The sequence below is a fragment of the Prosopis cineraria genome, unplaced genomic scaffold (assembly GCF_029017545.1).
Source record: "Prosopis cineraria cultivar Desert tree isolate PC_DT_omini unplaced genomic scaffold, ASM2901754v1 PC10, whole genome shotgun sequence".
NCBI lineage: Eukaryota > Viridiplantae > Streptophyta > Magnoliopsida > Fabales > Fabaceae > Prosopis > Prosopis cineraria.
This window is the reverse complement of record NW_026555341.1, coordinates 9,390,133-9,413,186: the sequence shown is the minus strand read 5'-3', so window position 1 is coordinate 9,413,186 and position 23,054 is coordinate 9,390,133. Positions and strand designations below refer to the sequence as shown.

The window sequence follows — 23,054 nt, the reverse complement described above, 5'->3', positions numbered from 1 at the left end:
TCATTGATCAGAACATGGTTAAACTGTGGTTGGACAATTAGATCAATATTTAAGATTACAAAGCTTTAATTATCTCTCATTCATAGTAGATACTAGATATAGACATATAATTGATGGAAACACAATCTAAATCATTTCATTGAGAATCTGTATTGATCATGGTACTTTCAAGATTTAAAAATAAAGGTTTTTTTACTGGAGGCAAAATAACACTTTCATTTACAGTCATAGAAATGATTTTTGAAATAGTTAGTCTATTTGATGGGGACTCCTTCATGTACAAAAGACTTATTTGAATAAATTTAAGGAATTTTTGATTGGAACATGAATCATTCAATACTGGATCCATTAGCTCCAAACTAGCTCCTTTTTTCCACAAATCCCATGCCTACAATACAACAACTTTTATGTTAAGAAAAGGAGATCATATAGATTTCATGTAGGCTGATTATCAAAGTATATAATAGAAAAGAAGCAGATATACATGTTACTTATAAGGATATATACTTAAGGCAATTGTAAATAAAAGCACTTACATATCCTACTAGAGTCATAGGTTTATTATCTTGATGAAATCGGCTATTGTTCCCTTTGCTGCTTAAAATTTCAAGTATGATGACCCCAAAACTAAAAACATCTAATTTTGTGAAAAATATTCCATCCATTGCGTGCTCAAGAGACATATATCCACTGATAAGGAAAAAATGAGGAGCCATCTTGTTAGAAATAAAACCTCATTGCTTGAAAAACAAAACTAATCACATGTTTATAGGTATTGCTTTTGAACTTACTAAGTCCCGACAATCTTGTTAGTGTTGGCAATGAGCTCATCCCATTTAAAAATTCTTGCCATTCCAAAGTCAGAAATTTTAGAAACCATGTTTGCATCAAGTAATATATTACTAGCTCTCAGATCTCTATGTATTATTCTTAACCTTGAATGTTGATGAAGGTAAAGAATTCCTTATGATATCCCTTCAATAATCATTACTTGCTTGCTCCAATCTAATGTGCCTCTTTTCGATGCATCTTCAAATTAAAATTCCAACCATACAAAAATTACGTAAGCGTGAGATTATACCAAAAAAATCAACTAGTAGTTTTAAGGTTTAGTATCAAAATAGATGTAGGTGTTGAAGATTATAACTTAATTGTGTACTGTCAAAGTTTAAGAGGAGTAGCATGATAAAGGAATCTATGCTAATGGTTATACCTTTTAAGTTCCTATGAATGATTGCTTACCAAAAAAAAAGCAGTCCAAGCTTCTGTTAGGCATGTATTCATAAACCAACATCTTCATCTCAGAAGTTATACAGCAACAAAGCAAGCGAACTAGATTCATGTGTTGTAGTCTTGCTATTAGTATTAGCTCATTTTTTAACTTCGTTAATCCTTGTCCTGAAGTTTGTGATAGCATCTTCACTGCAATTTTTGTCCCTTCAAAGAGTTTCCCTTAACCATGCATTTTGCCATCAGATATAATAATAACTTAAAAACAATATAACAGTACTAATTAAAAAAGATATATGCTTTCCCTACCTTGTAAACTAGACCAAAACCACCTTATCCAAGCTTATTTATGCATGAAAGTTAGATGTAGCTTCAACAATAGATACAAAGCCAAAGATTTTCAAATTTTGAGGAAAGGCATTATCAAATTCAAGCTCATCTGCATTGTGTAAATCATCAGTTGCTGTCATCAGTTGAAGCACATGGTCCTCTGTTATCCCTGTTTGTTTGTTATGTATGGAGAAAAACTATCAGCTAGTAATTCAGTTTCAAATTTTACATGAACACATGATCTGTGAAGTATCTAGTGGGAACATAGATTTTAAAAATTACCTCCTTTTCTTTTCCATTTCCTGTAGAAGATAATGATAATGACAGACAGTAACAACATAATGATAGAAACTGTTACTATAATAATCCATTTCTTGGCGTTCCCTGCAACAGTCAAACCTCCATCAATTTAGTTTCATCATGTTTTTGAAGGGTAATTTGTTAGTCGTTGAGAGAAAGTTCTTTAATTTAAAGCAGAAACAACTCCCAGAAAATGTCATGAATGAAACCAATTACTAAAAGTATTGTTAGTGAAATTGACATCTATAAATACATATTCTCTTGGCATTACATACATGAAACATGAAAATGTACCTTTGGAGCCATTTTTGTTAATAAATAACAAAAATATGTTGGAGAAACTTAGAAATGCAACTAATCCATCATGATATAAACTTGTCCTGAATATATAAATTCAGCTGGTAAGTGAATCTGAACCAACAATGGTATGGGATTGAAAGCAGGTTTCCACTATCTTCGATAAAGCAAATCAAAAAATAAAAAGTTGGATATGATCAATTCACAGAACTTACTGTTTTGTGGATGTTGGATAAGATAATATCTTCCTACTGATGCCCCAGATAGATCTGTGTTAAACTGGACTTGATAGCCATACGTGAGGCAACCCATCTTTTCTCCATACTGGTAAGCTCGATAATCACAGTCATTCCAGCACCTTACTCTACAATCACCGGGTCCAATGCTTTCATTATAATAGGAATCACCATTGACAGAGTTCCCAGTGATTAACTTAAACATTATATTGTAACTCCTACACTCTGGTTGTGTCCATTTTACACATCCGTCATCTGTGTTGTACTTATAACATAAATCCTGCAAGTTTAATCCCTCATTGTTCTCATCATATAGGTTTCCCTTGTGATCCATCCGCCATAGCATGCTTGTATTATTAACATTAGGGACTTCTTTCAAGGAATAACTGAAGAATTCCTCATCTGTAGTGCTAGTGGATTTCAGATTATAAAAGCTCAACTCAGTGAAATTGGAGACCGATATATGTTCAAATGAGTTGCTTTTCAAGACCCCACTAGCCCAAAACACCATGCCTCGTTGCCGAATGACTAGCTGGAGTACACTGAGGTCCCATTTTAGAGTGAAAGGTCCTGGAGATGGGTCATTTGAAGCCAGCCATGAGGTTAGAGACCAATTCTTTCCTGTTCTATGATTCACGCCAAGTTTCATACCTGGCAAAAGAGTGTTAGTGGGACAATCAAAGCTCTCCCATAATGTCCTTACAGCAGATCCATCGGAATTCTCTTCTTAGGACCAGATTCTTATTGTCCATCAGGACGGCACTAATATTCCAGCTGCCACTTGCAGTGGTAGTAGTGGTTTCCGCCGGACATGGATGAATAAGGTTTGCATGGGTTCGATTAATCACCAACTTTTCGGTGCTGTCAATGGTGAGATTTGGGATATCATTAAGAGCAATAAGGGTGTCTCTGTTGGCTATCCAAACTGGGGTTAAAGAGTCCTTAGAATACCAGATGGCTAAGTAAGAGTTGTTAGTGTCGGTGAGATTAAAGAATCCCAAAGTGAAATTGTTCTTGTTGGAAGCCAGTTGGTCAGAGAAACTGAGTGTGTCTGATAGATTCAGAATGCTGTAGGTTTCTGCATTGGCACTGATGCAATAGAAGAACAGGGAAGAGACGATGAGTAGGATTAAAAAATGAAGATACATGAAAGGGCTTTCTCGGGTTCCCATTGATTTCACTGAATTCAATGAACAAACAATCAGTATAGGGTCGTTCTGTACTTTGTTAAAAGCATTGTGAATGTACCCACTTTTTCTGTTAATCAGGAATCTGATGGTTTTTATAGGGCCAAAAAAGACAGACAAGTACATGCCTTTTTTTTTTCCCGCCAAAGTACATGCTTTGAATGTGTCAAAAATGCTGTTAAGTTGACAAGTACTAATTTTTGGAGAGAATTTTAATTAAAGACTCTTAACCAAATTTATTTATATTTAAAGTTTTTAAATTTTTAAAATTTCACTGTCATTAACTTAATATTAAATTTATAAGAGAAATGATAAAATTATCTCTCCTTTAAATTAATATCAAAATTTAACAATTTCACTTGTTTATTTACTTATAAAATGTTGTTAATTACACTACTTAACTTATTTTTATTTTAGTTGTTTAAATTATCTTAAAATAATGTGTTAATTTATATACTATATGTTATTCATTTACTTATGATCTATTATTAATTTTTCTACTTTACTTATTTATTGCCTTATTTTACTTGTTTATTGCCAGACTTTTATTTAATTTTATTTTAGAAAAATAAATAAGTGAAGTAAGATAATTAATAAGTGAAGTAGGGAAGTCCTAATATTAATTTAATAAAGGGCAATTTTGTTATTTTTTTATAAATTTAATATCAAATCAGTACCTCTAAACTGTAGTAAAATTTTAAAAATTTAAGGGTTTTAAATATAATTAAGTATGGTTAAGGGTCTTTTATTAAAATTCTCCCTAATTTATTTCTCTTAACTCTTATCCTTGATGCATTTGGAACCAGAGGGTGTTTAGATTTTAGTTGAATATAATTAATTATATAAAAATTAATTAATATAATTGATTTTAAATATAATTAATTATATTATGTGATATATAATTAATTTATAAATTGATTAATAAGATTGATTTTAATCAAAATTAAAAAGTAAAATTGAAAATAAAAATTACAAAAAAAGATAAAATTATGGTTTTGTAAAAATATATCCAAACATCTTTCTTACATATTAAAATTAATTATAAATTCAAAAAAAAAATCCAAACAACCATTATACATGTTAAAATTAATTATAAATTTAAAATTATAGTTATTTCATAAGCTATTATTACTTACTTTTTAATTCATATTTTCAATTATACTTTTTCAAAAGTTTATCTAAAAATCATATAAATTATTTTACAAATCATATTATTAGGTTTATAATTAATTTTGACATGTATAGTAGTGTTTGGATATTTTTTTTTAAATATGGTTTTGGATTCAAACTTAATTTTGGCACAAATAATGAGTATAGGGATATTTTTTAAAAAAAATATAATTTTAAATATATAATTAATTTTACCATGCAATTGGATGAGATATATTTTTAAAAAATTATAATTTTGATGAGATTATCCAAACCAGCGCTTAATCTCTCCGCGTTTAGAGAGCAAGAACGCGTCACCTAGAGCCATCATTTTGGACTTGAATAGAAAATGCCATGCCCATGAGGATATCCCAGGAAGCCTCGTGCAACCCAAAACTCAAATAAAGCTTCAGTCTTTGAAGATGAGACGTTTAGGCTTTATTTTGGGAAAATCACTCCAAAACCCTTGTAAAGATTTTAATTTCCAAAATTCTTATAAAAGACAAAAAATACTTCCAAATTTTAAATCCTATGCAATTATAATTTAATAAAATAATAATAATTTGTGTATGAGTTTAATATCAAATTATTATTTTTTTGGTAAGTTGTAATTGCATTGGATCTGGGGCTTGACAATAATTTGTACATTTTATAAGATTTTGAGGTACTTTAAATTTTAGTATGGGACTTCTCGATAATTTTTCCCTTTATTTTTGACTTTTAGGTTAGGTGAGGGACACTATCTCTCTAAGTCTAAAATGATGGCCGAAGCCTGAAGCTGACTCGTTTTTGCCTTCTTAACGTGGAGAGATATTATCAGACTTTTGGATAAATTCATCAGTGGGCGCTAACATGTATTTACAGAAGTTAACAACTTGTCAGCTAAGCTTAAAAGCAACATTGACGCATTCAATGCTTCACAGTTCACACGCTGTCTGTCCTGTTATGCCCCATAAAGACTATCTATCGATTTATGATTAAAAGAAAGGTGAGTAAATTCACTACTATGCTTTCAAATGAGTAGAGTATGATTTTACATACTCAATGCTTGTTCATCAAATTCATAGAATTAATGGGTGCTCGGGAAAGCCTAATATTCATGTATCTTCACTTATTGATCCTACTCATTGTCTCTTGCCTGTTCTTCTGTTGCAACTTTGCAATTGCACAAACCAACAATACTCTGAATCTATCAAACACGTTCAGTTTCTCCGACCTCTCAGTTTCCAATAACAAGAACTTCACTTTGGGATTCTTTAATATCATCGACACTAACAACACTTATTTAGCCATCTGGTGTTTCATGGACCCCTCAAATCCAATTTGGATAGCCAACAGAGCCACCCTAATAGCTCATGACGATACTCCAAATCTCACCATTGACAATATGGGAAAGTTGGTGATTAATCGAACCCATGGAGTGCCCATTCATCCATGTCCGGCGAAAACCACCACCACCACCACCACAAGTAGCAGCCGAAATATTAGTGCCGTACTGATGGACAACGGGAATCTAGTTCTAAGGGAAGAAAATTCCCATGGATCTGCTTGGACGACCTTGTAGCAAAGCTTTGATTGTCCCACTGACTCTCTTTTACCCAGAATGAAACTCGGCATGAATCACAGAACAGGAAAGAATTGGTCTCTCACCTCCTGGTTAGATTATGATGACCTATCCCCAGGACCTTTCACTCTAGAATGGGACCCCAATATACTTCAGCTAGTCGTTCGACGACGAGGCATAGTTTTTTGGACTAGTGCAGCATTAAAAAATGGCTCCATTAAGCCATTATCTTTATTATTTCATTTTACAGTAGACTAATTTTATGGTCTGGTTCTTATGTCCAGTAGTACTTAAGAAGAAGAATTCTTCAGCTACTCCTCGAGAGATTCACACATAGAAATTGGTAGTTATTCGCGCCTGGCATGGCGGATACTTCCCACAGGAAGCATATTTTTTTATCATTCAAGACTTGTATATGACTTAGAGGATTTTTGTTATGGGAACGACATCGATGGTGGATGTCAAAATGGAATCAAGCATGCAAGAGTAGTAACAATGCAACGTTTGACCTGTTGAATGGAAACTTTGTTAATAAGCTCAATGGAGAAATTGACAGTGGCCATCATAATGAAAGTATTGATGGTCCTGGTGATTGTAGATTTAGTTGCTGGAATGATTGTGGTTGTCTGGGATACGTGTACGACAATAGCACAATAGGTTGTGTCACCTTGACACAAGAATCAGAGTTTCAACCAGACCAAGCTGGGTTTTCACCAAGATATTATGTTATCCAACGAACACAAAATGGTGAGTTTGTCAAGAATTCATATCCACCCTTTTAATTATATATATATATATATATATATATATATATGCATACTCTCTATCAATATAATTATAATATCTTTAAATAGATTTTATCATTCATATGGGATATACAAAGAAAGTGGATACACAGCTGCTCTCAATATCCTACATCTGTAGTATAAGTTTATAAGTTTAGCATGGTATTTATTGATTATTATCAATAATATGATTGTATCTTCGTCAGATTAAATTGTTTGATTTCTCAACTTTTGTAACCAGTGTTTATCTTGGATTAAGAAAATGTTACATTAGCAGAGATACAAAAGTGAGAATGTAGATTTAATATATTTAAATGCATTTTGATATTAATTTCATTCATAACTTTTTTTTGTAATTTTTTTTCTAGTTTTAAGAATTTCTCTTTTAGAACTGATTAATTAGCCACTCTTCAACACAAGCAACTAATCAATTGGAGAATTAGCAGATGCTGCAGTAGAAAAGAAAAGCAATAAGAAATAGATTGCAATTTTTGTTCCGATCACTGTGTTGTTAATGTCTGCCATCATCATTATCTTCTACTGGAGATGGAAAAGAAAAGGTAATAGATATGCAAAATCTATATCCCCACTTCTTTAAATTGCATGTTATTTCATGTTAAGTTTGAGATTATTGAAATGACCGATATTTTTTCTTGATATATAACCAACAGGGAGAAAAGAGGACCTGCATAAATTGATGACAAAAACTGAAGATATACAAAACGGGAATGACAATGGACACTATAACGACTATGCTCAAAATTTGAAAATTTTCAGCTTTATGTCTATAGTTGAAGCTACAAACAATTTTTCTACACAAAATAAGCTTGGACAGGGTGGATTTGGCCCAGTTTATAAGGTGATCAGGGAAACATACCTTTTATAATCAATACTGTATTATTACTTAATTTGAATTACTTACTAAGTATAGTGATGGTAAATGTGGTCAGGGAAAACTACCAGAAGGAATAGAAATTGCAGTGAAAAGACTATCAAAAAGTTCAGGACAAGGATTAGTGGAGTTTAAGAATGAGTTAATACTCATAGTAAAATTACAACATATGAATCTAGTTCGATTGCTTGGATGCTGCATACAAGCTGAGGAGAGAATGCTGGTTTATGAATACATGCCCAAAAAAAGTTTGGATTACTTTCTCTTTGGTTAGTATAACCTTACTTTGGTTCAAGATCCAACAAATAGGCTATATATTCTAACATGGAACTTGTCTTTAAGCTGATTGTTGAATATATAAATTGCTATAATCTCACATGTAGTTGTATGTGCAATTTTTCTGTGATTATTTTTGAAGGTGCACCAGAAAGAGGTGTGTTAGATTAGGGAAAGTGAGTGATGATTATTCAAGGAACTTTACAAGGACTCCTTTACCTTCATCATCACTCAAGGTTAAAAATCATACATCGGGATTTGAAGGCTGGCAATATATTTAGGATGCAGATATGAATCCTAAAATTTCTGACTTTGACATGGCAAGAATATTTAAACAGAATGAGCTCATCATGAACACTAACAAAATTGTTAGGACTTAGTAAGTTAAAAAAAGACTATTATAAAAGTGCATGATTAGTTTTTGAATTCAAGCAAATTATCATTTTCTCCATTTCTAATGAAATGAGATTTTTTCTTTCTTTTCAGTGGATACATGTCTCCTAAATATGCCATGGAAGGATTATTTTCTATAAAATCATATGCTTTTAGTTTTGGAGTTTTAATCTTAAAAATTCTAAGTGGCAAGAAGAACAATAGTTTTTACAACACTAATGGAGGACCTATAAATCTAATAGGATATGTGAGTTCAATATTTTTGCGTATAATTTTTTTTCTAAAGTAGATTGTCTAAATTAATTTCTTCCTACCATTATAGTAATTGTACTTAAAAGTTTTATGTGCTGTATATTTCTAAGTTGATAATTACTATTACAGGCTTGAAATCTGTGGCAAAAAGAAGCAGGGTTAGAGCTAATGGATCAAAGGCTAATTGATTCATGTTCCACTCAACAATTTCTTAGATATCTTCAAGTAGGACTTTTGTGTGTGGAAGAATCTCCATCAAATAGACCAACTATCTCCGAAATCATTTCTGTGATCACAAATGAAAATACCAGTTTGCCTATAGTGAAGAAACCAGCATTTACAAATTTCAGTAGTGTTTCCAATGTATATCCTCAAAAGACTGATATAGAAGATTGCCATTCCATCAACAATATGTCTATATCTGTGATGAGTAGCAGATAATAGTACGTGTTCAAATATTATTTAGATATAACAATATTGGTAATTAGGAATTTACATTCAAAATTTTTTTTCAAATAAAAAATTTCCTAATTGATATAATTATATCACAATTTTTTCTAACAAGTGGCTTTTCATTAATATTGTTTGAGGAGAGATACAGGTCTCCTGAATAATTAAGTAATAGACATACTCTGGTGTCTTCAATTTTGAAATCTGAACTTATAATGAGACCTTAAATAGAAAGAGGAACATTAAGTTTGTAGTTTCAACTGATCTCTAATACTGAATCTTCTATTTTAAAAAAAAATTACTATGATAACAGATTCGTATCAAATGATCTCTAATAGGCAAAACAAAATACTTGAAATTATATACGTTAAGTTATTCTTAGTTTATAGCATGTTATAGTTTCAAATTTTAATGTCTAGCTGCATTTCCCTGTATTTAAAATAATTATTGTTCTTGCAGGCATGCGTGTGATCTTGTGACAAAAGAGATGGGTTAAAGTTAAGCCCAGGTGATTCATGTTCTTCTGAACTATTTCTCAAATATATCCAATAAGTTTGCCTTTTTTTACCCCACAAAAATCAATAATAGTCAGTATTTAGTGCTTCAAAAATTGTTTTGAGATGAATGACCCATCTTAAAAGCCTATATATATCGACTATTGTGAATCAACTTTGGAGAGTACATTTGTAAATGCATGTTAAGAGTCAACACCTGTGTTAATTAGTTTATGTAAGAGCATGGTCTTATTTAATTATCAACAAAGGTTAACTTAGTTGGCAAGAATTTGTCACATGACTTACAAAGTCATAAATTTAAATCTTTGTGATGACCTTATTGGTGGACGATTTATATAAGTGTTTTTTGTAAGTTTTATTTGAGCTGGAAGTATATCTTGAATCTGGAGATGTGTTTTAATCTTGGTGAGCCCTTGGAAGGCCAACTCACTCAATTTTGTTACCAAGAAAAAAAAAACAGCAGAAGCGTGATCTTATTTGATCAATATAATTAATGATAATATCAAATAAAACATAAAGTCTTATAGATTACTACAATGGTTTGCAATTGGTATTCTTATATTTAGAACTATCTTAAATGATATTTAACAAAATTTTTGAGACTCAATTGTCATGAAATTAAACTTTTAGGACCTAACTCATTCTTCCAAATATATATATATATATATATATTTGCGTAATTAGCTCAGGTATAAATCAAAACTAATTAATAATAGAGATCTCCCTTTACAAGTTTAAAAAATTGTCTATACATTTTTTATAAAAAAAACAAGTTATCCACACGTATGAAAAAATTGTTATTTTTTTTAAGAGGGAAAAAAAGACGCATCAGCCTCTATCTCAAAAGTTGAACAAGTTAAGCAATTGACGTGGCATCCTAAAAATACCGTGTTTGCAAGGGTCAAAGAGTTGACTTTAGATTTGTTCAATGTGATGAGTTATTGTGGGAAGTGGGGTCTCTCCATTTCTTTTCTTTCCATTTTCCTCCACTTCCCCCATCCTCACCATTCAAATTTTTTTATTAAACAATTTTTTTAAATGATAAAATTAATGAACGGTAGAGATGGGGGAAGTGGAGGGAAAAGAAGGGAAAAAATGGAGAGACCCCTGGTCTGTTATTATGCAGATTCAAAGATGAGATGCTATTAATTATTATTTTATTGCTCTATCTCTCAGCATCATCCCCTCGACATTTTCTTACAAACAGCTAAAGAAGACATTTTCACTTACATCATATGTAGAGAGACTCTGTGAAAGTTTTGGATAATTTTTTTTCGCTCAGAGTATTCATCAGTGGGCCACTGGGCTGACTTACACTTCTCGATAAATTCATAATCCATAGAAAAAGTTCAATCATAGATAAGAGTCCTATCCTACAGATTGCTATCGATTCATATACATAAACATAAATGGTTTGTTGGGAAAACTCATCGATGTACCTTCACTTTCTCATCGTATTGATTGTTTCTCCCCTGTTCTTTAGCTGCATCGTTGTGTTTGTAGAAACCAATACTCTGAATCAATTTGACTCATTCAACTTCACCAGTCTCTTGGTTTCCAACAACATGAATTACACCTTAGGATTCGTCAAACCTTTTCCCCATAGAAACAACACTTACTTAGCCATCTGGAATTCTAAGTACAGTTCACCCTCATCTCCAGTTTGGATGGCCAATAGAGACACCCCAATCACTGATGGTTCTGTAGCTTTGTTCATCGACAGCACTGGAAAGTTTGTGATCAATCAGACTCATGGGGATCCAATTCAGCTATGCCCTAGTGAAGCCACCAACAACGACACCAACACAAAGGCTGTCTTATTAGACAATGGAAATCTCATACTGACACAAGTGAATTCCGATAGATCTGTCGGGAGAACCTTGTGGCAGAGCTTTAATTGTCCCACAGACAAGCTGTTGCATGGCATGAAACCTGGCGTGAATCACAAAATAGGAAGGAACTGATCCCTCACCTCATGGCTGGCTTTTGATGACCCATCTTCAGGAGGTTTTACACTTGAATGGGACCCTCATGGCTTACAGTTAGTTTTTCGACGTAGAGGGGTTGTTTACCATACTAATGGGGCCTTTAAAAGTTATGATGATGGTAGAATGAGCTTCCAATACATGCCTATACAATATTATAAGTTGATGTATACTAGAACTTCGGATGAAGAGTTCTTTAATTATTCGTCGAAATATGTGGATAGTAATTTCTTACAAGCTTGGAATGGAGGATATATTACAATGGAAATATATCATTTGAGTTTGTGTCTATCAACTATGAAGATTCGTGTTATGGGTACAAGGAAGACAGTGGTGGATGTGGAGAATGGGCACAACCAGAGTGTCGGAATAACAATACAAAGTTTAAGTTGTTGATTGGGTACTTTGAGGATAGAGCATGGCCGGTCGATGGTTATTTTAATGAAAGCATTGGTCCAGCTGATTGTAGGGTAAGTTGTTGGAATGACTGTGATTGTTGAGCATATAGAAAAGCTAGTACAGTGGGTTGTCTCACGTATCACCAAGGACAAGAGTTTTATCCAGACCCATCTGGGGAATCACTACAATTTTATGTTATTCAACAATGACAAAGCTGTAAGTTTTATGAATTGATATCCAACTATTTTATTCCTAATTTTTCCCCATATTTTTACATTTTACTTACTCAATCCAATGTAGAAGTATATTTTAACAATGTGCATGTCAATAAAATTCTTATTCTCATAAAAATATATATTGTTTTTCTTTTTACTTTTAGTTCTAATTTAAATAAAACCATTATTATCCCCTGCATGTGTTATCAGTCCTATTACATGACTCAGATGTGCACAATATGGTTTTCACGTCTCAGTCGAAACTTATCTTTAATACCATTTATTAAGAGTGAGAAGTGAAACTTATTTACAAATAGCTGAAGAGCAATTTAAAGACACCATGTGTTAACTCAAAATATTAAGGCTCAAATTTATAAGTCCTTTCACTTTATCATATATTAATTATAACTTTATTTAAAATCAAACTTTTTACATCGACTAAAGTCTACTCACACTTGGATATCTTAGTAATTTTTTATAACTAGCCCTTAATGAATGGCTATATAGAAAGGGATTGATGTCACTTGGCCACGACAAATATAATGGTTAAGAGTTCCACATATAAATGATGAATATAGGAATAAAACTTTACTTATAACACCATCACATAATACGTTATGAAGATTTTGATAGTTAAAGACTATTTTGATGCAAATAATATTAGGATCACGGCATTGCTTGAGTAAAGAGACATGAAATATGGGGTGAAATATGAAAGTTAGTGGTGGTTGGTAGCTAGGATGTGTAGATGAGGTAGTGTTATACTACCACTAAGCCATAATAAACTATTTCACATCCTTTGAAAGTTAATGTTATACTACCACTCAACTTCAAAAGTTTTAAAAAATTCATATGAAATGAATAATTTATAGAACTTTGTTTTTTAAAATTTATAGAACTCTCAGTCTTAAAATGTCATTATCCTTATTTTAAGTCACATTTCTTATTGTGGTTTAGGCTACTTATGTAGTTTCAAACTTTATTATGGCATTCATAAACTAAATAAAAGTCTTAAGGAACAACATATATCATCTTCAAAATATGAGATGGTGGAAGGGGAAGATTTAGTGCTAATGATATTCTTAAAAAAAGAAACAAAAGAAAAATGCTCTGATACTAAATTAGAAAGTAAAGATTGAGACTAAAATTGCTTAGTTATTTTAGTGCATTGAGAAAGATTTCACGATATTATTTATAGAGATAAGTGAGTATATCATCTTGGCATAATTTGTTACAACAAATACTAAGTAAACATGTAATTGATAGCTAAATACATAACTTAATAATGACACATGTACATGAGTTATATTTTAAAATCAACACAAAGCAAATTCAATTAGTCAACCAAAAATTAACCACTTAATGGGCCGTCTGGTTTGATACATTGTAGGAGGATTTCATGTAATCCTAATGCACTCCTCCCATTCATGTTGTTTGGTTGGTCCATTGTAATGTAAAAAGGTTACACTATGTAAGGAGATTACATCAAATTATGTATTAGGGATTACATTACTAGACCTATGTAATCCTTATTCCCACTACCCTGAATCTACCTTTGTACCAAAATACCCCCACCCTCTTGTCTTCATCCTTTAACCCCCCCTCCTTCTCCAACAGCACTCCCATGCTCCTCCATTAATGGCATCACAACTATCACCTGTATCCCACCTTTACCCTGCCCCATTGACAGCCTTCGTTCTTATAATATTTGTCTCCTACTTCTTCTACTCCCTTTGTCTCCTACCACAACATTATTTAGGAGATCTCAACTTGATTTTTCATATTATGGTTTTTTAGGCTTGATTTTGTTGTGTGCAATCTGTGCTAGCAAAGAAGGAAGTTGATGTTGTGTTTCACTAGGAAAGGAAGGAAGAAGTAGGAAGATATTATCGGGAATGAAGGAAGAAGGGGATTTTTTTGTGTGATTAGGGATAGAAAGGTCATTTCATAATTTTTTTGATATTTTTTCTTAGAAAAAATATATTCATCATATAAGCATAACAAACAAATATTCCTTTCGTCAAAAAATATAAGACATTTTTAACCAAATCTCACATCCAATAAAATGGTAACCTACTTTCAAACTAATCCTATCTTTTCATACTTACCCATATTAAACACCTTATAATAAATATAAAGTTATTCATTAATAGGGGTACTTTTTGAAAAAAAATAATAATTACACCTCAAAAAACTAAAAAAACCTTACATTTTTTAACATTCAACTCCTCAAAAAATGTTTTACATTTTTGAATGGAGAGAGTACATGTAATCATTATTATACTCCATTCCATTCTATTCTCTTTCATTCAATAAACCAAACAGCCCGTAAGTTACACATGTAGATTCAAATATATGAAGTGTTATTTGACCTAACTTTTAATTTTAACACCAATCTGTACATATTTTGAAAATAGAAGGAATGTATAATTAAGACAAAATACAAGAAGCATATAGTATAGAAATTCTATATCAATTAAAATAAACTTTCTAGATGGGTTCAAGTAGAGATGTAGAAGTGACCAATACTTTTAGGGTTAAAAACCATTTTTTAGGAATACTAGGCACCCTATATTGAAAGGTAGGGCAATATTACTCTAAAATATTTTGTTAGGAGCAAAATTGCCCTTATGTTAATACCCGTCATCTTTTTCATTATCTGCTAATATGACACACAATGACAACAAAGTCTTCTAATCCATTTTGTTGCTATTTTGCCCTTAAAATAGGGCTCATTCTTGCCACAATTCCAATCCTTTTAGCCCACGTCAAATAGTGAAAATGAGTCAGATTGCCTTGCTATCACTATGCATAAGTCTCATAAGTATTCTATGTCAATAGATAATAGAGAAAATGATGGGTCTTTGATATAAGAGCAATTTTTCTCTTGAAAAAATTGTTTAAGGATGATATTGCCTTATCCTTCAGTACACAGTGCCGAGTGCTTCTAAAAAAATTGGAGAGAAAAATGATCTTTAACCTATGCTCTTAATTAGATCAATTATAGAAGCAACTTTCTACATTTTAATTGATATAAATACAGATATTAAAAAGGCTTTTTCTAATTAAGGCAAGAGCTTTTACTCTTACACAGGATATTTTTATGTATTTTTTTATGTATATTACTCGATGCAGACATGAATCCTAAAATTTCAGACTTCAGAATGGCAAGAATTTTCCAAAGGAATGAACTCACTGCCAATACTAACAGGATTGTTGGGACACAGTAAGTTTAAAAAATATTTAAAAATACATTGTTTGCTTGTGTCTAATGTTAGTTTCTATTTCTAACAAGATGGCTCTTATTCTTCTATTAGTGGGTACATGTCTCCTGAGTATGCGATGGATGGAATATTCTCTATAAAATCAGATATTTTCAGTCTGGGAGTCATGATCCTTGAAATTTTAAGTGGCAAGAGGAATAACAGCTCCTATGATGTTAATAAACCTTTGAATCTAGTCAAATATGTGAGTGCTTTTATTTACAATATTCTTAATTGAGCATATAGTGACTAGGATATAGTTATTTGCTTTAGTAATAAACCTATACATACAACGGACTACATGAGTTACGTTAAACGGTACCATTGCAGGCCTGGGATTTGTGGCAGAATGGAGTTGGCATGGACCTAATGGATCCAACACTAACGGATTCATGTTCCAATCAACAATTTCTTATATTTATTCAAATAGGTCTTTTGTGCGTGGAAGAATGTCCAACAGATAGACCAACTACTCCAGAAGTTATTTCTATGATCACAAATGAAAGCACCCTTTTGCCTGTAGTGAAGAAACCTGCATTTACAAATTTAAACCATGTTACCGATGCAAATGGTCAAAGGAATAATGACTTGGAATACCGTTCAATCAACAGTATGTCTACGTCTACCATGGAGGGAAGATAGAGGTATGTGCTTTTAAATATTTGGATATAACAGGGTTGTTATATAGTCTTAACAAGTTGAGAAATTTAAGGGGGAAGAAAAGTAAATGATTGTTTTTTTATTGGCAAATTAAATAAGTAATTCTCTTTTTAACTAATCACTTTACATTATTTTTATATTGTCTTAGCATAAGCTTGTCCTCATCAGAGTATATGCAATGAAATATGCATATCATCTAATATATTTTTTTGAAATTTTCAGGAACAAGAGGAACCAGCATTAATGAATTTGGAAGCTGCCACCACTATGAAAATGTCGAAGGAATAGCTTCGAATTCAAGACGATACTGGAAATAATGTATAGTGCGTCAATTTTTTTTACGTTAACTGCGAGATGAGAGTATGATCAATCCAGAAATCCTTGTGTATGGAAGATTTGACACTAACTATAATGTTGTTATCTAATATATACATACCTATCCACCGACCCACACACTGGATACTTATCCACGCACAATTACCGATTGAAGCATAGATCACTCAATTAGGGGTACATTCAACGACTCTAAATGAATTCATATTTATATAATTTATCATATAATAATAATAATATTAAAATAGGCAATAAATTTAACCGTAATTATTTTTTATGATTATTTAATATTTTTAAATGATATAACTAATAGATTAAATCATAAAATATTAATTTGATGATAGTTATAAATAGGATATTTAAGTCTTATAGCTCAGAACTACCGTACTACCCACTATATAGTACTAATTTTCAACCTATATAATTAACTTAGTTCAAAACAAGTTATCTACACAATGTCAAAAAAAATTATTATTAAATTTTTAAAATAAAAGAGGAAATCATATAGAGGTCCCATATATAGATTTAAATTTTTAAAAAGTTCAACGAAATGTACAAATGACTTCAAAGTTTCATGGACTTTAATTGTAATTAACTTTTGGCCTACATTTATCAAAAAGCCCTTGTTTACCAAAAAGTGATTGGAATTAAAAAATAATTATATGTGTGTTGAATTCTTCCATTTTCTTCCTCCACGATCTCAATTTCTTTCTTCAAAGAATGGGATAGGGTGGTACCCGTGCAGGGGAAGGGGGAGGTGAAGGTGGCGGTGGGGTCGATTCTATATGGGGAGATTATTTTGTTAATTTTTTTAAAAGAGGTTATTTCGGTAAATGTACAAAGAAAATAATTACAATTAAAATTTATAGGACCTAAGGGTCACTTATATATTTCATATGGGATTTTTTGAGAATTAGAATCCATATGTGGGACCTTTTATGTGATTTTCCCAAAATAAAAAAAGAAAGACACGTCAACCCTACATATTAAAAGTTGAACTAGTTAGTTTTGGCCTTTGGGTGTCATCTGGAATAGCGTGTTTGGCAAGGGTCAACTCAAAGAGCTGGCTTTGGATTTGTTCAATGTGATGAATTATCGTGCAGATTCAAAGAAGAGAAACTATTTATTATTTTGGTTAAATGGATCCTCTAACCCTCACCATCATTGCCACTGCATTTTGTATCCTACGATTACAGGCTGAAGATGACATTCTCACTTTTTAATTAATATTTGGACAAATTCATCACCGAGCTGACTTGCATTTTTAGACTTTCTTTTTTTAATCACAACCTTAATATTTAGAATCCTGTCCTGATTGCTATCGATTCATAGAAACATAAATGCTTAGCCACGAAAACTCATTGATGTATCTTCACTTTCTCATCCTAGTGATTGTTTCTTCCCTTTTCTTCAGCTGCATCGGCGTGTTTACTGAAACCAACACTCTGAATCAATCCGACTCACTCAACTTCACCAGCCTCTTGGTTTCCAACAACAAGAATTTCACCTTAGGATTCGTCAAACCTGTTACCTATAGAAACAAAACTTACTTAGCAATTTGGAATTCCAAGTACAGGTCACCTTCATCTCCAGTTTGGACAGCCAACAGAGACAACCCAATCACTAATGGTTCTGCAACTCTGTTCATAGACAACACCGGAAAGTTTGTGATCAATCAAACTCATGGGGACCCAATTCAACTGTGCCCTGGCCAAACCACCACAAGCAACAACACAAACACAAAGGCTGTCTTGCTGGACAATGGGAATCTCGTGCTGACAGAAGTGAATTCCGATGGATCTGTCGGAAGAATCTTGTGGCAGAGCTTTGATTGTCCCACGGACACTCTGTTGCCTGGCATGAGACTAGGTATGAATCATAGAACAGGAAGGAACTGGTCTCTCACCTCATGGCTGGCTTCTAATGATCCATCTTCAGGAGCTTTTACACTCGAATGGGACCCTCATGGCTTAGAGTTGATCCTTCGACGTCGAGGGGTTGTTTTCTGGACCAGTGGGGCCTTGAGAAACATCAGCGACGGCGATCTTGATGCTGGAATGACCTTCGGAAACATAGGCCAAACCTACTATCATATACAATCTTATAAGATGATGTATACCAGAACTTCAGATGAAGAGTTCTTCAACTATTCGTTGAAACAAGACCCCAAGGATCCTGTGGTTCATGAAAGCATAGAATGGAGCATAGATTACGATGGTACTTTCTGGTTTGAGAATGTGGGTGTCCCGTTAAGGTATTATTGTTATGGGTACATGACAGATGACGATGAAGGATGTGCAGAATGGGAACAACCTCAGTGTAGGAGTTACAATACAACGTTTCAGTTGTTGTCTGGGTCCTTTGTGAACAAGAGTGATGGAAAATTCATTGATGGTCATCAGGAAAGCGTTGGTCCTGCTGATTGTAGAGTTAGTTGCTGGAATGAGTGCGATTGTGCGGCATATCAGAAAATGGGCACGTTGCGTTGCGTCAAGTATGACCAAGAAGCAGAGTTTCGACCTGATCCATCTGGGGATTCGCCACAGTTTTATGTTATCCAACAACCACATAATAGTAAGTTTGCGAACTGACGGAACTAGATCCTCTCTCTTCTGCATGATTCCTTTCAATCAACCTTATATCTCTCTTGCAACATGTATTGTAGCCATTTGATCTATCTAATGGTTTTGCAAAATATGCTAAACAGGACAATTTGATTAAATAGTTTTACAGATTATATTTATACATGATCAAGTTTTAATAAGGCAAGGCAATAAAAGATTCAAATGAAGAATATTTGAGAGGGAAAACTCTAAATATTATACAAGTGAAAAAATGTTGAGGTACCAAAATTAATCAGTTGAGGAAGATAATGTGACTTTTAATTTTGAGACATATTTATGTTTTGAAAATAAAATGTAGGTATTTATAATAAAAGATAAAAGAAAGGTTAGAATATTTTATTCATGCAAAATATGATATTTTTCCGTAGATTTTAATAAAAAAGTACTTCTAATATAATTTATTTCAGTTTAGACCTTTTTTCTAAATTGTTTCTACTTTCTACTTTAAAAACTTTCTCATTATGACAAACCACCTTTCATCAACAGATACAGAAGCACAAAGGAACAATAAGAAATGGATTGCAATTTCAGTTCCTATCGCAATATTGTTGTTGTTAGCGTTTGTCACTGTTATCATCTTTTATTGGAGATGGAAAACAAAAGGTAACATGCAATATTATCTATATCCCCTACCACATCACACATTATGTTCATGTAAAATTTGAAATTGAAATGACTGATCAATTTCCTTGATACAAAACAAACAACACAGGAAGAAAGGAGGACCCACTACATGAATTGATGACAGCAACTGATAATTCACACAATCTTGATGAGCTAGGATATGATAATGCTTTTGCTCAGCATTTGAAAATGTTCAGCTTTATGTCTATTGTTGAAGCCACAGATAACTTTTCTCCACAAAATAAGCTTGGACAAGGTGGTTTTGGCCCTGTGTACAAGGTGGGGGGAGCATTTCTTTTTAGTTGGCACTATCCTATTGTTTTATCACAGTCACTAACTACTGATGGAATAATGGTCAGGGAAAATTACCCGAGGGGTTAAAAATTGCAGTGAAAAGGCTATCAAAAAGTTCAGGACAAGGATTAGTGGAGTTTAAGAATGAGTTAATACTCATAGCAAAGCTACAACACATGAATCTAGTTCGTTTGCTTGGATGCTGCATGCAACCTGAGGAGATGATGTTGATTTACGAATACATGCCTAACCGAAGCTTGGACTGCTTTCTCTTTGGTTAGTAATCATGCGCTAGAACCTAATCAAAATCTAATCCTTAATTAGCAGCATTAGTTATTTAATTATATATGTTACCACCCTTTCAAATTTGGCAATGCAAAAAAGTCATCATTTCAATAGCACAATCTGTTCAATAACACAACCTATATATGTCGTGAAACTTGTCTGAGATTGCTGGTTTTGCTCTATAAATTTGCACACTGAAACTTTTCTATGGATGTGATATTGAAGATGCATCGAAGAGGAATGTGTTAAATTGGCAAATGAGAGTGATGATCATTGAAGGGATTTCACAAGGACTACTTTACCTTCACCAACATTCAAGATTAAAGATCATACACAGAGATCTTAAGGCTAGTAATATATTACTTGATGCGGATATGAATCCTAAAATTTCTGACTTTGGAATGGCAAGAATTTTCAAGCAAAATGAACTTATTGCCAACACTAACAAGATTGTTGGGACATAGTAAGTTTAAAAAATTATTTAAAAATAATGATTGTTTTGTGTTTTAAGCAAAATGGCAATGTTTCCATTTCTAACAAGATGACTCTTCTTATTTGTTTGTTTACCAGTGGATACATGTCTCCTGAATATGCAATGGATGGATTATTCTCTATAAAATCAGATATTTTTAGTCTTGGCGTCATGATCCTTGAAATTTTAAGTGGCAAGAGGAATAACAGCTTTTATGATGTTAATAAGCATATGAACCTAGTACAATATGTAAGTGCTTTTATTTACATTTTTCTTAAGTATGCTATAGTAACTAAGATATTATTTACTTTAGTATAAACCTACAAAAGAACTATATATAAGTTGAAAATTATTATTGCAGGCTTGGGATTTGTGGCAAAATGGAGTTGGCCTGGACCTAATGGATCCAATGTTAACTGATTCATGTTCCAGGCAGCAATTTCTTAGATTTATTCAAATAGGTCTTTTATGCGTAGAAGAATCTCCAGCAGATAGACCAACTACTCGAGAAGTTATTTCTATGATCACAAATGAAAACACTATTTTGCCGTTAGTGAAGAAACCTGCATTTACAAATTTAAATAATGTTGCCGATGCAAATGGTCAAAGCAATGACTTGGAATACCATTCCATCAACAATGTGTCAATGTCTACCATGAATGGGAGATAGAGGTATGTGCTCTTAAATAATTGGATATAACAGGTTGTTATAGGTCTTAATAAGTTGAAAAAATTATGGAGGAAAAACTAAAAGATTGAATTTTGTTGTTGTTGTTGTTATTATTGGGATATAAGTAATGGTTTTTTAATTTTTTTTCACAAATGACTTTTCATTATTGTTGTTTGCTTGTCCTCGTAGTACAACAAAAGGCATATTCTCGATCTAATATCTTAATTTTTGAAATTTTCAGGGGCAAATAGGAACAACTACTTGCAGATTGTCGAAGAAATCTCATAGCTTCAACGCCTGCAACCAACCTGTAAAATTGCTTGCGTTACATTTTAGACACAGCTAAATGCTTGAAATTACACTTAAATGCCTCGTATTTTAAATTTTTAATGGTCTCTATCTATTTGCTTCACTGGATTTAAATTGTCTGTAACTGTTTCAGAGGATCCATTATTAAATGTTCCATGTTCCCCAACAAAATCTGTCTGTACAGGAGTGCCGTGAAATTTGATATTTTTAAGGTCATTCTTTACTGTAAAAACTCTTGAGAGATCCTTAAATAATATTTTTCTCAATTTCTTAAGGAAGGAGATGGAGCTGCAACTTGCAATGGTCTCATTCGAGGCACACGTAGAAATTGGATAAAAGATTTTTCGGATGCCATACAAACGCTAGAGCCAAGTTACTGAGTTTTCTTGAAAGCCTTGATACTTAATGAAAAGAAAAAAATTGATCAAAATTAATGTCTAATATGACTCGGTTGAAGCTCTCATTGGCCTAATAAAAAACAAGTACTCTCAACACCACTCTCTTATTAATTCTATCAAAAATTAGACAATAATAAATAGATACTTCTCTATGTGGGAAAAAACTATCCGTACACTTTAAAAAATAGTTATCTATACATATGGAAAAAAAAATATATTCTTAAATTTTCAAAATAAAAAAGTACGCATTTTGTGTGTGTGTGTGTGTGTGTGTGTGGCTAGCCATCTATAGATAAAAGTTGAACAAATTAGTTTCGCGTGGCATTTGAGAATAGCCCGTTAGTAAGAGTCTGAGAGATGTTGACTTTAGATTGGTTTAATGTGATGAAGAAGTGTGCAGATTCAAATATAAGAAGCTATTCAAGTATTTTGGTCAAATGCGTCCCTACAAACGGCTGAAGATGACATTTTCACTTTATCATATGCGGAGAGATTCTACGATAAGTTATGGACTACACATTCATCAGCGGGCTAGTTTAAATATTTGGATTTGTTTTTTTACCATAATGTTTAGAGTTAAGGAAAGGAAATTACACAAGTTGATTCATGATTAGTAGAAAGGTTGGGTGTATCCTATGAACGCACGCTTTCAAAGAAATAAAGTTCG

General features: G+C 32.6%; 2 protein-coding genes and 1 pseudogene across 3 annotated transcripts; 2 read left to right on the top strand and 1 right to left on the bottom strand.

Moving 5' to 3' along the window:
- Positions 1–1,577: 1,577 nt before the first annotated feature.
- LOC129322068 (G-type lectin S-receptor-like serine/threonine-protein kinase At2g19130) lies at positions 1,578–3,565 on the bottom strand. The gene is made up of 4 exons (XM_054968098.1): positions 3,097–3,565; positions 2,373–3,044; positions 1,843–1,944; positions 1,578–1,729 (listed from the first exon to the last, which is right to left on the bottom strand). The coding sequence occupies exons 1-4, from the start codon at positions 3,563–3,565 to the stop codon at positions 1,578–1,580; spliced, it is 1,395 nt and encodes a 464-aa protein (XP_054824073.1).
- A 3,186-nt stretch (positions 3,566–6,751) lies between these two features.
- LOC129322067 (G-type lectin S-receptor-like serine/threonine-protein kinase At1g61370) lies at positions 6,752–16,695 on the top strand (annotated as a pseudogene).
- Positions 16,696–18,039: 1,344 nt separating this feature from the next.
- LOC129322789 (G-type lectin S-receptor-like serine/threonine-protein kinase At1g67520) lies at positions 18,040–22,263 on the top strand. Of its 2 annotated transcripts, XM_054969169.1 has the most exons (8): positions 18,040–19,285; positions 19,822–19,938; positions 20,048–20,238; positions 20,319–20,529; positions 20,764–21,001; positions 21,109–21,259; positions 21,372–21,682; positions 21,922–22,263. In XM_054969169.1, exons 1-7 carry the CDS (start codon positions 18,052–18,054, stop codon positions 21,678–21,680), a joined length of 2,451 nt encoding a protein of 816 aa, XP_054825144.1. In that variant the 5' UTR covers positions 18,040–18,051; the 3' UTR covers positions 21,681–21,682; positions 21,922–22,263. The 2 variants fall into 2 exon arrangements, with proteins under 2 accessions (XP_054825144.1, XP_054825145.1); XM_054969170.1 differs by lacking the exon at positions 19,822–19,938.
- Positions 22,264–23,054: the final 791 nt, after the last annotated feature.